This window comes from Eurosta solidaginis, chromosome 5, assembly GCF_040869045.1.
Source record: "Eurosta solidaginis isolate ZX-2024a chromosome 5, ASM4086904v1, whole genome shotgun sequence".
NCBI lineage: Eukaryota > Metazoa > Arthropoda > Insecta > Diptera > Tephritidae > Eurosta > Eurosta solidaginis.
In genome coordinates, this window is record NC_090323.1 from 192,373,277 (window position 1) to 192,388,820 (window position 15,544).

The window sequence follows — 15,544 nt, forward strand, 5'->3', positions numbered from 1 at the left end:
TCTTACCTGTTCCTCCTTCGTTTGTTGCCTTTGCAATGCAGTTATAGCTTCCTTGTTTTGCGTATGCGTAGCTTCTTCAAACGTCGAGCTCTTCGGCACAATACGTACATCAACGTCCTTCTTTATTTCCTTCTTTGTTGCAGGTATATCAAGCTCAATGGCCTCCTCATCGATGGACATTGATTTTTCTTTTTTCCAGAAAGGCATATCTTTATAGTGTTCGGGTGTGACTTCACCCCATGGATTGGTATTTGCTTCTTCATTCAACATTTCCAATGAGCCACGTATGGCGCTATCCGCTGGCTTGACATCTTTAGCTGGACTACGTTTATGACGTCTACGTGGCATTTTTACTTTTAAAAGTTGTTCGCTCGTATATTTGATTGGTGTGAAATCATCAGTTTCACCCTCTTTCTTCGGTTGCAGCTCTTCCTCCTCTAAGGAGGTAAACATTTTTAGCTCTTCATCACGTGAAGCGCGCGAATCAAACGATGAATTTGAACTACCACTGGAGCGTCGTTTTTTGAAAGCACGCCTACGGCCCGAACCATCTTCACGCACAAGCGGACGCTGTTTAATACCATCCAATGAACGCAAATAGTCTTCAGTATATTGTGCAGAAGCTGAGGGATTATCTTCATCTTCACCATCGGGCTCTTGACGTTCCAATTGTGCAAATTGTGTATCGATCTTGTTATCTGCACTACTTACATACTCCTCTGTAGATGGTTGTGGACTCAACGAAGATTGCGGCTCAAATGATGGAGTATCATCGGATATACTTTTGAAGAGCAACGGTTTCGTTGACACCGAAAATGACTCATTCTGAGTTTTCTGTCCAAATTGTGTTTTCACAGTTTTTGTTAGACGTTCACTACTGCCGCTATTTGGGCTATTATCGGATAGTGGACTCACTGTTTTGCGCAGGCATGGTTCTTCGTGTACTGGCGATTGTGGTGCACTCTCTGTGCCAGAGTAGTGACGCTGTTTTTGCACTGTTTCTAGTAATTCTTCCATATCATGATCGGCTTCGAGAAATTTACGCGCATTTTCTTCAATCAATTTTTGCCGCTCTTCACGTTCACGTCCTACGCTCAATTCATATTCGATTTCGTTTTGACGTCGCTTACTTTCGGTATTGAGTAATTGCATTATATTATTCAAAGTTTCTGCTTCGCTCATGACTGGCAGCTTGCCGCTTGTAAGCGCTGCGTTTATTTTGAGGCGTTGTAATTTTTCTTCCTCGTCTTCTGTTTCTTGTTCATCGTTTGATTCGCCACCGGCTTCTCTAATTTCGCGTTCTCGTTGTTCTGCTTCATGCAGTCGTTCGGCTTCTAGGAATTTGCGTTCTTCTTCATATTCCTGTTCCTCAATTTGCTGTTTCTGCTGCTCTTGCTCACGTTGGCGTTCGGCTTCTAACAGCTTTTGTGTTTGCTCATCAACTTCCTTTGCTGCTTCAATCAGCTCTGCTTCATGTCTTCGCTGTTCCTCTGCCTCTTCTTTACGTCGTTTTTCTGTTTCCTCTTGTCGTTGGCGCTTTAGTTCTTCCTCTACGGCTGCTTTACGTGCTGCTTCAGCTCCCTCTGTATCTCTCTTGCGCTCCTCTTCTTCGCGCTGTCGTTCTCTCTCTAACAGTATGCGCGCTTGTTCTTCTTCCTCCGCCTTTCTCGCCTTTTTTTCAGCTGCCTGTTGCTTATGCTGCTGCTCTAATTTAGCTTCAGCTTCGGCAAGCTGTTGACGTGTTTGCTCTTCGATCTCAAGTTGCCGCTTCAATTCCGCTTCAATTTCTTGTTTACGTTTTTCACGGCCTTCCGGTGTGCTTTGTTCTGCTTTTAAGCGATCCTGCTCGAGTTGTTTTGGATCTATACGAAAACCATCCCTATATAGTACACCATCTTTCATAGTTTGCATACCCGTCTGTCGTTCTTTGTCTTCAGCTGCGGCGAGGTCGCTGCGTATACGATCTTGTAGATGCCTTAGACTGCCTGCGTCATTTTGAGTAGCGGCCGCCGCCATATGATTGCAGCTCCAGTGGTAGAGGTGACGTATGACGTAGAGGAATTCCAAAGCGCCGGCATAACCGAGTAGTACGGAAAAGACGAGATCGCAGATTTCAGGTAGCATTGAGTCGCCCATTTTATGTGTAGTGAGTTTCAGAGGTCTGAATTAAGAGAGTTCGAGTTCAAAAAGTTTGCTTTTATCTTGAAAATCGATTTCTCTTTATATTGTAACGCAAAATCGTTTGATTTTACATTTTTCGTATTTTCGTGAATTTATTTATCTTCTACGTTGCACTTGTTAGCTAGCGATCTTGAAAATTTAAAAAACCAATCTGAATCGAGGACATGCGTCAAACGGCAGCGCTCATATAAATAAAAAACAATTAGCCACCACATTCACCACTGATCCGCCGAAGAGCACAGCGTATGCGGCGCGCACTATTTTCGGTTAAGCTTTTCGCTCGCGATGCACGTCTCTGCAGCAGCCAACAAATCGTCACTGAAATTGACAGCGGACTAAACGAAAGAAACAATTCACTAATCGCTGTCTCCGGGCGCTGTGCGCGGTGATATTATATAAATTTCACCACATTTCTTATACCAGCCTTGCAGTTTTACTGATTGTGTAATTCACCAAATGAAAAATTGAAATTTTTCTTTTATACAAAATATTTTGAAAATACAAAATATTTTGCTTTATTTTTGTAACACTTTATTTTTATTTATACTCTGCAAAGTTTCAAGTGCGAACGCCTTGGAATTTCTTGGCAAAAGACAAACAAATTATAAACGTGAAATTTATGTGCACATTGAGGTAATTATATGACATACGCGCTTCGCTACAACGCCTCACGCACGCACTCAAGGTTAACAAATTGCAAAGCCCTATCAATTGGAAAATATATATATTTTTTTTAATTATTTCAAATTTTAAATAATTTCAAATCGCTTTTAACAAACGCGCTCTAACGACGATCATTAAGAGCACTTTCTCGCCTTAAGACTGCTTCGACTAAATTTCAAAAACGGAATCTCAATTGATGTTGCTAATTTGCGCACTGTTAGGTAGAATGTAATGAGACAAAAAACGAATCAATCAATCTTTGACTAATCAAATGAGCGCTGATGATATCAGAGCGCGAGCGACCCGAAAAAAAAAACAAGCGCGCTAGCCACCGCCGTCTAAATTAGAATGATTTCAGAGCCAAATAGGTAAGCGGCTGGCTGCAGCTTGTAGCAGAACTGCGTTGCGCATAGCGTTGGCAATTGTTTTACAAGTGAAATGTAGAAAGACACCGAAAAAAAAACACGAAAAATGAATCACGTCACCGCGTAGGGAAATCACAACAAAGGCTTGACTAACGCGCCGTTAAAAAAACCGACTGATTGTTTTCTCAAGCGCGCTACTGTCACTAGCCGCGCTGTTCTTAGAACAAATAGCCAAAATTAAGTTGGGAATGCAATTGTATGATTTTCAGTTGTGAACGCGGTTATGTCAGCTGTGACGCGCACACCAAATTACTACAAAGCAACTTAAAAACATTCAAGATTTCGGCAAGTGCGCGCACTATATTGACGCAGCGCGTAGGTTTATATATTGCGCGTTACAACTGACTTCGCATACAATTAAAGTTCAAATATAAAAATCAAGAAAATATCAAAAAAAAAAAAAACTTAAATATCGCATACAAACATATAGCGTGAGTGTGTCACGCAGCGCGCGTTCTAGCAGATAATAAAAAATTGTAGATATGTTTGGTGAAAAAAAAAAAATAATAATAAAAAGTCATAAATAAAAAGTTGTAACGAAAGTGGGTGGCAGCCGCCAATATGCGGAAATTCTTTGAACGCGGCAATAGCATCGTCACGTCATCATTGGCGTGCAAAGTCTAAGTATACAAATTATCATTTAACTTAAGGTGTATGGGTCAGCGCTGCGTTGGGCTAGCAATCAGCTGGTTGGCGTCAGCGTTTGCTTATTTTGGCTTTTTCGTCAAAGTTTTGATTTCTTTCTTTTTATTGAATTTTCATGTTTTTTGACAATTTGCTTTGTGCTTTGCTATTGAGTTTTTGTGTTTTTATTTCCTATGCACACGCGTTCACCTTTTGTTTTGTTTGTGAGTGTGTAACAACGAAGATGTAGGCTTGTAGGAAATAGCTCTATGTACATACCTAGAAGAAAAGTTGTCAAGCGCTTTAGATAATAAGACTCTCAAGACGGCTCTGTGAAGCATGAAGCCCAGAAAGGCACCGGAACCTGATACAAAAAAGCAAGGTACTTCGTCGCGAGGTAAAAGATAGCTCATCTCGTGCTTATCCCGAAAGGGATAAAGGGGTTTGCCCTACCGATGTCAGGGCTTCTGTAGAGACCACTCCTCAAGAGATACCATAGCCGAGGTTGCGGTTGGTGCAATAAAAAAAAAACCGAGACGATGTGCCACCAAGCAAGAGCGAAATGCCTGCTTTTTTGTCTGTGGGATGATGCGATATGCTGAAATACTTTTTAAGAAAGCCCTATATCTACCTTTAGTGTTAAGTGGCTTCACTGAAGATAGCTGGCACACGTACGAAGCAAATCAAGATCAAAAATAAATGAGAATAGTGGGGAGAGCATGGCAGAGATCACAGCCAGGTCCCAATCTCTGAAATGCTGTACATGCAGCTATATATACAATGCCAGGCAGCACTTTTCTGCTTCTTTCGCTGATGAAGTGCACTTTGAAGTGGTTACGACATGCGAAGTCACTTATTAGGAATAAATGGCGATAACTAGCAAAAAATCTCGGAATCGATTTAGTATGACCACATTGAAACTTCTAAACCATCCCTCCTCCATCTCCTAGGGTAGGCGAAGTTGACAAATGGGGTTGAAAAAGCTATAAATTGCGCTGGCAACCCCTTGAATAATTTGGGTTTTTTTGTCGCCTATAACGGCAGGCATACCTGACGCGGGTATACTCTAGGCCCCCTTACTACGCCAGCGCAATTAGCCAATCAGTTTTCACTCACGGCAGCAAATATACTAGAATTATGTAGTTTTGATTTGGTTTATATGCAATCGCTGAGTCTTTGCCTTGATATTCGCTCAAAACTACGCAACGAGGGGTTAAAAGGTTTGCCTAAGATAGTAATAAGGATAAATCTGTCGGTATTTAGTTAGTTTAACTTGTAATATTCTACTTTTTCGGCGCTCCTCCGTTAAAACAAAGCATCTCCCCACCACGCCAATGAATGTTGGCTTTAGTCCGCGGGACTAGAGGTTTGACTTACAGCAGGCCACAAAAGAGGTATAGGCGAGGGTTGTCGGTGTTCAACATGGATATGGGTAATGATATTCTTCGACTTTTGGGCGGCCTGAATATAAAAATGGAAAACTTGAAATGTCATTTCGTGCGCCATTCTGGAAAGTCTTATCAAGCATACGTTGGTCTCATCTGCTTATTAGAAGAATGGAACAAAAATATTACCTAATACTACTTTCAGAAGGCATCAACGTCTTCAGGTATGAAGACCATTATAATGTTTTTATAAGTGACTCCATAATCATGTAGGGTCAACTCAAATCAGAACAGAAAATTTAATCAACACATTTTCGAACGGTCATTCAAATCTTCGGTACTCATCACAATTTTAGAGTGTAGCACTTGTTGGACGGCGCGAATCACTGATACAACTACAACAACTACTTTTAATTTCTTTTCCGACAGGGATATATCAACTGCAAAAATTATGAGTGGCAAGTGTTGAATCAAAAAAGGCAGACATATATTTGTTCCACCAACAAACTTCTTAAATAGGTGAAATTTCGATGAATGGGCGATATAAATAATGACCACACGCATTTTTGCTTTATCATCACAGAAACAAAAAAAACAGGAGCGAAGGTGAATATGACAGGTACCCAAAATATCTAATATTTCTTTTCGACATTTCTAAAATAAAAGGCATTTTGAAGACGTTTTTTTAGTTGATTTGAAGTGTGAGCCTTTTCTCCCGGGTGTGGGATTCGAACCCGGACTGCTGCGGTGATAGATCTCTTTACAAAACAGATTGGACCCAAGTCACGTCTTGTTGTTGTACAACATTTTCTCAATTATTTCTTGCTGTTTATATTTATACCTCCGTACCGAGCATACTTGTGTAATTGCATGTAAAGAAAGCTATGCATTGTTTTTTCCATGTTCTTTATGAACAGGTGTTTAATTTTTGCGGAGGGAGGTTACCCTATTGCTTAACGTATGAAAACATTTTCTTAAAGCCATTTTCAATTTTAGCTTTTGAGGGTTTTTAAATCAACGTAGGAGTGCTAGTTCAAGCCTCGCTCCCTGAGAAAATTTTTTTCAAAGACTGTCCGTAACGGAACAGGAAGGAAAGTAAAGAAAAGGAAAGGACAGGAAAGGAAAGGACGGGAAAGGGAAGGAGGGGAGAGAAAACCAATTATTAGAGCTCAAAACCGAAGCCGCAACCGAAACCTGGCGGCGTGATATCAATTTGTTATTTTAATCAAGAAGTTATCGATTATCTGGTTATGGGCGTGTTATTCAATTCTTTTAGACGAGTTACCGGTTTGTTACAGCTGAGTTAACGACGAAGTATAGACGACTAATATATATTTGCTATCGAAGTATTATAAATTTGCTATCAATAAAATAGACCATCGACCAATTATCGCCCTACTATCGAAAAGTAGTTGATTATTTATCAGAACATTATAGATACTTTATCAAACAACCATCGAATTGTTATCGATAACTTACCGACTTGTTATCGGAGTTTACCCATATGCTATTATATTTGCGAAAATAAGCGCTTTGTTATCGAAAAGTTAAGTTAAATAACAGTCATCGATTTATTATGAAAAAGAAATTGAGTATCTATCGAAAAGTCGATGTGTTGTCAAAACCGTTTGGCTTTGTTTCAAAAATAAGTGTTTTGTTATCGAATTGTTACCGAAAAGTTAACGTTAAATAAGAGTTATCGATTTTTTATGAAAAAGATATTGATTATCTAGCGAGAAGTCGATGTGTTGTAAAAGCCGTCTGGCTTTTCTATGAAACCGATTCATTATTGGAGATTCACCGATTTTTTATCGGCGTATTTTTAAATTATAAGCGAAAATATATCTTCATATCGATTTAGTATCGAAAAGTTATCGATTACTTATTGTTTATGTATCCAAAAGTTACCGATATGTTATCAGAAAGCTATCCATTCGTAATTCAAAAGTTATCTATTTATTATTCACAAGTAATTGATAACTTATATATGTATTATCACAATGTTATCGATTCCTTATCCGAAGGTTATCGAAAAGTTGTCGACTTTTTAAATTTATTGATTTATTATCGGAATTTTACCGAATTGTTATCGGTGCGTTATAAATGAGTCATTGCTTTGTTATGAAACATCTACCGTTAAAAGTTCAATAGAAAATAGATGACACATCGATAACAAGCCGATGAGAAGCCAATCAGATGCCGATGAAATAAAAACATAAATTCGCTTACCCTTTTCCTGAAAAAGTAAAAAGTCACTAAATATCGATTGATTATCTGTATCTTTTCTTAAAAAAGTCATATTATTCCTGGCCCCTGATATACATATATCTATACACTTGTGATGTCATGTGTTGCAAATGAATAAATATGTATTAAAATATTTGTATATGCCCTTGAAAATTTCCCTTAAATATTTGGGTGTGTAAATGACTGCTACCTAGACTTAGCTGATGACCTCAAAAGCTACTCTCCACATTATACCCCATAAAACCTTTGAGTTTGGAAGTATTAACATTTGAATTGTCAAAATATTCTACATACATATACATACATATATATAATGATATCATGCATGCGCTTTCTTGATGTGTTGCAATTACAAGTCGTAAACTTTTTACGTTCTGTATAATTCCGTTTTTGGGAGATTAATATACAAAGTTGCTAAATATTGACCAATAAAATTTTAGTCATCGACAAAATTTACTACTTGGCAGCAACATGTTGCTGACTCATGTTGTTACATTTTAATTTAGTTTATTTCTTTGCTTGTTTTTGGCTAGCGCTGCACTGTGGTGAGTTTTAATTTGCCAAAAATAAGTGCTCGTTGTCATTGTTTGATTAATTTCTTTTGCTCAATTCTTTTTACATATACAAATAAGATTAATGAACCATAATATGATTCGACATATTCTCACTTTGTTATGTACTCTTTTGATTTATTGCTGCTAGAAAACGATCGGTATTTTTATACTCAGCTGAGAAGAGCTCACAAAGTATATTAACTTTGTTCGCATAATGGTAATCCGTAACGGCATAAACTAATCGAGATAGATATAGACTTCTATATATCAAAATGATCTGGGCGAAAAAATTTATTCAGCCATGTTCGTCCGTCCGTCTGTCCGTCCGTCCGTAAATACGATAACTTGAGTAAATTTTGAGGTATCTTGATGAAATTTGGTATGTGGGTTCCTGGGCGCACATCCCAGATCGCTATTTAAAATAAACGAAATCGGACTACAACCACGCCTACTTTTTCGATATCGAAAATTTCGAAAAACCGAAAAAGTGCGATAATTCATTACCAAAGACGGATAAAGCGATGAAACTTGGTAGGTGAGTTTACCTTATGACGCAGAATAGAAAAGTTTGGACAGTGGGCGTGGCACCGCCCACTTTTAAAAGAAGGTAATTTAAAACTTTTGCAAGCTGTTATTGGGCAGTCGTTGAAGATATAATTTTAAAATTTGGCACCAACGTTACTCCTATTACTATATGTGTGCTAAGGAAAAATTTGCAAAATCGGATAACGAACACGCCCACTTTAAAAAAAAAATTTTTTAAGTCAAATTTTAACAAAAAATTTAATATCTTTACAGTATAAAAGCAAATTATGTCAACATTCGACTCCAGTAATGATATGGTGCAACAAAATACAAAGATAAAAGAAAATTTCAAAATGGGCGTAACTACGCCCTTTTTCATTTAATTGGTGTAGAATACTTTTAATGTCATAAGTCGAACAAAAATTTACCAATCCTTGTGAAATTTGGTAGGGACATAAATTCTTTGACGATAACTGTTTTCTGTGAAAATGGGCGAAATCGGTTGAAGCCAGGCCCAGTTTTTATACACAGTCGACCGTCTGTCCTTTCGCTCGGCCGTTAACACGATAACTTGCGCAAAAAACGGTATATCTTAACTAAACTTAGTTCACGTACTTATCTGAAGCCACTTTATCTTGGTATAAAATATGGCCGAATTCCGACTATGACCACGCCCACTTTTCCGATACCGAAAATTAGGAAAAATGAAAAAATGACATAATTCTGTACCAAATATGAAAAAAGAGATGAAACATGGTAATTGGATTGGTTTATTGACGCAAAATATAACTTTAGAAAAACTTTGTAAAATGGGTGTGACACCTACCATATTAAGTAGAAGAAAATGAAAAAGTTCTGCAGGGCGAAATCAAAAACCCTTGGAATCTTGGCAGGAATACTGTTCGTGGTATGACATATATATATAAATTAGCGGTACCCGACAGAAGATGTTCTGGGTCACCCTAGTCCACATTTTGGTCCATATCTCGAAAACGCCTTCACATATACAACTAAGGGCTATTCCCTTTTAAAACCCTCATTAATACTTTTAATTTGATACCCATATCGTACAAACACATTCTAGAGTCACCCCTGGTCCACCCTTATTGCGATATCTCGAAAAGGTATCCGCCTATAAAACTAAGGCCCACTACGTTTTAAATAATCATTAACACCTTTCATTTGATACACATGTCATACAAACACATTCCAGGGTTACCCTAGGTCAATTTTGCTAAATGGTGATTTTCCCTTATTTTGCCTCCAAAGCTCTCAGCTGAGTATGTAATGTTCGGTTACACCCGAACTTAGCCTTCCGTACTTGTTCTATTTGTTGTGCTTTGGTCATGTTCGGCTATAAAAATTTTGTTCGGCTGTGATTACACTTCGGGCGAAAAAATTATTTTAAATTTGCCGTAAATGTATTTAACCAGGAAAGTTAATAAGTTTAATTTATCCTGTAGTGAAGTGCAGAATGGTCGTCAAGTACAAACGTTTACATCCGTGGTCGAGTGCCTTACCATTTCAAAGCGGTATTTTTCAACATATAGTTTCACCCATACGCCTACAAAGGAGACGGATGACGATAAAAGTATTAAATGGGGCTACACTCCCGTTAGAGGACATTGATGACAATTTGTGATCGGTCGCACCCATTGGATGGGGGGAATCACTGCAACAACAACAACAACAAAAATAACGATAAAAGTATCCCTTCTATGGAAGACTAGAAATTGGAAACAGGGATGGGACAGTACCTGAAACTAAATCAATTACATTTTCTTTATTATGCCGACGTAAAACTTTTTAAGTCATACGCGTCGGTTGAAGAATGTTCTATACTCCAGGCGGATTTAAATCATTTAGTTACTTGGTGTAATGCGAATTTTATGCCTCTCAACATAGTAAAATGTAAATCCATGTGTTTTTCACGTGAGAACATACAGCCAGCTTCCTATAAAATTAATGGCCAAACTCTTGAAAGCATTGATGTTTTTGTCGACTTAGGAGTTACAATGAATTGCAAACTTAGTTTCAACCCTCATATTAATGCCACTGTCAATATAGCGAGAGGAGTTTTAGCATTTGTGAAAAGATGGGCAGAAGAGTTTAGTGATCCTTACGTTACAAAAGCCCTTTTTACATCATTGGTGAGGCCGATATTAGAATATGGATCGATAATTTGGAATCCGCGTTATCAAGTTCATGTGGATAGACTAGAATTAATTCAAAAACAGTTTATACTTTTCGCCTTGAGAAATCTTCAATGGGACTCTCCGTATAATCTTACTCCTTACACTAATCGATTAAAACTAATAAATCTTCCTACCCTTGCAAGTCGTAGAGAAATGCTAGGTGTACTATTTATGGCTAGACTTTTAAATGGATCGATTTCAAGCCCATTTCTTTTGAACGAAGTAAACTTGAATGTTCCATGCCGAGTTTCAAGGCATTATAAACCTATAATTCTTAAACAAAGCAGAAGCAAATTCCAACTACACAAACCTTTTCTATGTTTGCGTGAAGATTATAACTATCACTCGAGAATAATTGATGTTGCGGACTCGCTCTTTGCCATAAAAAAGACGGTTCTATCTTCTGTTAATAATTAAAAAATTATACTTATACTTTTAATCTATTGTATTTTGTGAATCTATATTTCTCAGCTGATGAGTTTCTCTGTAGCTGAGCGGTTTTAGATCTCGGCGCTTAAGAAGCCGCTGCCTCTCAAAGATTCTGTAACAAAAAAATTATAAATTATAAATAACACATAAATAAGAATTAGGATACAAAAAAAAAAAAAAAAACTAAAGTATGTTTGAATAAAAAAAAACAAGAAAACAGGATTAGCCTGGTTTCATCGAGCCACTTGAGGGCAGTGCGCTGCCAAAACGTCCGAGAAAAAAAAGTATATTTACATATTAAATAAAATAATAAATAAAAAAATTTAAGTTAAACGGTTTTATTGAAAACATTTCTTACATTAAGTAATAATAATACTAAAAGATAGAAAATAGTTAGGTAGGTCCTAGGTACTAGGTACTAGTCATCACAGTCCTCTTCAATATAGGGCGTTGATCAGACAAATAAATAAAAGCATTGGGCGCGTGAAATTTTTAAAAAAGTGATGCATCATTTTTTTATTTTCAAGTTTTTAGCCTTTATTTAATTGGCTATTATTTCTCATTCTATTTAGCTCATTTAGTGACTCACTATTACAAGGACTCTTTCCTAACAATTTGTTGCAATCTAAAGTCTTCAATACATAATCCTTCCAAAGACTTTACTCCACTCAGCGCCACGTATGCTTGTGCCTCCTCGAACTCCAAAGTATTTTGATGTCACTTCTACCGGATCTAATATTTATTCCAAATATGAGCCAAATCGGACCACAAAAACGATTTTTTTTTAATATCTTGATCCTTGCGTCACCTGTCGAAGTTTTTTTCTTATTTTTGCATATCGGGAAGTTACTTAAATTAGCTCGCTACACAGAGTCGAGCTAAATAAAACCGTTTAAAAGTCAGCGCACAACGGTAGTTAAAAATAATATACACAAAGAAAAAATTATAATAAAATGCAAATATTTTTGTATAAATGCAAAAAGCCACAATTTTACTATATGTAAAATTTTGTAAACAAGTAGCATAAACAATTTTTTTTGGCACTGCAGACAAAAGAGCAATTGCTAGCTAAATAAAAAATAAAACAATGAGAAAAGGAAAACGTTTCAATTATATTTGTAAATATTGCCAATCAATGCTTGAGGTCTTCATGGCGTTGACAGACAAACTGCTGTTATTCCAGTTATTTTAGTTTTGGTATTTAAAATATTTTTATACAGTAGCGAACACGAAAATAGTAGTGGCAATTTTTATAAAATTTAGTAAGTTTTTAGATAAAAAAATTATGTCGCTATGCTGGCGATAGACCTGAGTAAAGCCTTTGACTCCGCAAGCTCAAACATCTTGGTACAAAAGCTCCATTAACTCAAATTTGACAAAACTGCTATAAGCTTCTACCAAGACTTTCTCCTAGATAGGAAGCAAATCGTGCAAGTAGGAAAGATCAAAAGTACATTAAAAGCGGTAAAAGTAGGGGTACCACAAGGTCCCAAACTTGCTGCAACATTATTTATAATCTATATAAATAATGTATTGAAACTCGGTCTGTACGGAGTCCCACAGTTCTATGCTGATGATGGTTGTTTCCTATATGCTACAGATACTCTGGAAGAATTAATCAGTAATGTCAAAGCAGATTTGCAAGAAATTTCAAAGTAGTTTGCCAGAAACCTCCTGCAAATAAATTTGATGAAAACCAATTTTATCATTTTCAACAATTTTAGAAAAATGCCTGATAAAAGTGAACTTCCTGGGATAATATACAACGGTAACTTTATTTCAAGAGTAGACAAATTAAAATATCTGGGTATTTGGTTCGACGAAAATTTGAATTGGAATGAACAGATTCAAAAAATAAAAATAATGAAAGTGATACCTTTAAACTTTTGCATTTATAGAAACCGTAACAATATTCCAAAGAAGCAGCTATGGCTTCTATACAATTCCTTCTTTCTCTCGAAAATAAATTATCTAAACCCAATTTGAAATAGATGTTCAGCAGAAAGATTAAGTGAATTACAAAGGCTACAAAATAAATTAATATAAAATATCCTTGTACTCCCGCGTACAACTAGCACATCCAATCTATATGTAAACATGCTTGATATCCGAAAGTATTCAGTTCTTCAAACTATTATGGTCACATATAAGATAAAAAACAACTTAATAAAACACAATATACAATTAACAGCAGTAGAAAGCACTGATTATAACCTAAGAAATTCTCAGAACATCAGGACTCACTTTTTTCGAACTGAAAGATGCGCTCGATTTATTAGAAGCTACGGTATAAGATTATTCAATAAATTACCGTAAGAGATAAAAACATAAATACCATTCTCTAATTCATTAAACAATTAGAAATAGTTCAACTAATTCCCATTATATAATTGAAATTTTTATTCTAATGGTAAATCTAATTGAAATTAGTTGCCATTATCAAAAAAAATTGGGTTACCTTTACAATTAGAAATCTAATTGACTTCTGCTAATGCAATTATTTTAATTTTGAAAAAAATGTATTTTTATCAAAATAATTGATTCTAATTCAAGCTAATTGAATATCTAATTGCATTAGCAGAAGTCAATTAGATTTCTAGTTGTAAAGGTAAACCAATTTTTTTTGCTAATGACAACTAATTGCAATTAGATTTACCATTAGAATAAAAATTACAATTATCTAATGGGAATTAGTTGAACTAATTCTAATTATTTAATGAATTAGAGAATTTGGCAAATGAAGGTTAATTAGCAATCATTAGCATTATCTAATCATCATCATTAACATCTATGTATGTAACAAACTTACTACTGTCTAACTATAATTTTAGGATATAAACATATATATAACAACATACTTAAAAGATTTATGGAACAATCCAAATTATTTTCTCCTCCAATTAGGAATATTTCCTCTTGCCACAACTGCCTGATGCAAAATGAGAAAAATTTATTCGTTATCTTCTCGCACAAAGTTTTATATTTTTTGAGAAAATTGATGTATGAATATATATTGTATATCAAAGTTGTTAATAAAGGAAAAAAAAAAAAATGGAGTCGCAATTGACCATTGTGAATTCATACAAGTGAAACATTTTTCTATTCCTCCATTGCCATACATACCTGTCAAATAATAGCTGACAGGGAGAATGGCTGTCGCGAATGGCCAGAGAAAGAAAGTAAGGTTTGTTTTTTTGCTAGCGGTTATTAAATTGAAGTGCCATAAATCGCACATTTGTGTTTCAAAACAGCTTTTCTTTTTAATTTGTATACAAAAAATCAGACTACATATTGATTTTCATTTCTAAAATCTAGTTATAAGATAAAAAATGAGCAGCCAGTTAAGCAAACATTTTAAAATATGTAAATAATGTAATATACCAGTCGTTTAAAAAAATATTTGAAAACGACTATTGAGCTAATTGTATGACTAATCGAACAGCGATCGAACAGGTGATCCAAGCTGTTTACCATTTTCAAACATTCGCCGCTTGTAGCAATTCACAATGCATTTGACAAAGCTTACCTTCATAACCTAAATTATTGCTACACGATTTTTTTTCAGTATCATAAAAAATACTACATAACTGCCATTTTGAAATATAAAATGGCGAACAGGAAAATGATGCCTGCGGTTTGCGTTTTTTTTTTTTTTTTGTGGGAGAGTGACCGCCGTGGTGTGATGTAGCATGCTCTGCCTACCACACTGAAGATCCCGTATTCACGCCCCGGGCAAAGCACCATCAAAATTACAAGTTTTTTCAATTAGAAAACATTTCTCTAAGCGTGGTCGCCCCACGACAGTGTTTGGAAAGCACTCCGAGTGTATTTCTGCGACAAAAAGCTCTCAGTGAAAACGCCACTTCTTTGTAAATGCCGTTCAAAATCGGCATAAAACAAGTAGGTCCCATCCCTCCAATTTGTAGTAAAAATTAAAAGGAGTACGATGCAATTTGGAAGGAAAGCTCGGCCTAAGATCTCTTCGGAGGTTATCGCGTCTTACATTTATTTATTTTTTGTATATGAAATAAGATCCGCGGGCTAAACATACGTTTTCCAGAAGTTAATTCTTTGTGCATTGTTCATTGCATCAAAATTACGGAGCTTCTGAGAGGAAATCAACCGAACTGAATGGCTGAATCTTCAGAGATGATTGACTATCTAGAGCAATGTCATTAATTTACGGATGAGTATCTGGGAGGCTTGTAATACGAAAACTCGGAATTTATGGTATACGGCCCAATACCAAACTTTTAACTAAATAAATGAAGCAATAAGAGGAAGGCTCATCACCCCAGCAGGTTGGGGCATAGAAT

The 15,544-nt window shown here is 36.1% G+C and overlaps 1 protein-coding gene and 1 long non-coding RNA gene across 16 annotated transcripts in view; one reads left to right on the top strand and one right to left on the bottom strand.

Moving 5' to 3' along the window:
* Lmpt (Limpet) overlaps positions 1 to 15,544 on the bottom strand; it is a 958,773-nt gene that overhangs the window by 414,657 nt on the left and 528,572 nt on the right. For 3 of the 13 annotated variants that reach the window (XM_067787088.1, XM_067787090.1, XM_067787086.1), the window contains exon 1: positions 7 to 3,207. The exons of 6 other annotated variants lie outside the window; for them this stretch is intronic. In XM_067787088.1, the coding sequence (XP_067643189.1) occupies positions 7 to 2,136 (2,130 nt within the window). In that variant the 5' untranslated portion in view covers positions 2,137 to 3,207. Of the gene's footprint in view, positions 1 to 6; positions 3,208 to 3,275; positions 3,382 to 15,544 lie in introns of those variants that run through there. 4 more of the 13 variants (XM_067787084.1, XM_067787085.1, XM_067787089.1 and 1 more) reach the window with 4 other exon arrangements.
* Positions 2,984 to 15,544, top strand: part of LOC137251988 (uncharacterized) — a 199,931-nt gene continuing 187,370 nt past the window's right edge. For 2 of the 3 annotated variants that reach the window (XR_010953418.1, XR_010953417.1), the window contains exon 1: positions 2,984 to 3,893. This is a non-coding gene — a long non-coding RNA (uncharacterized lncRNA). Of the gene's footprint in view, positions 3,894 to 5,707; positions 5,898 to 15,544 lie in introns of all 3 variants that reach the window. The other variant, XR_010953419.1, reaches the window with a different exon arrangement.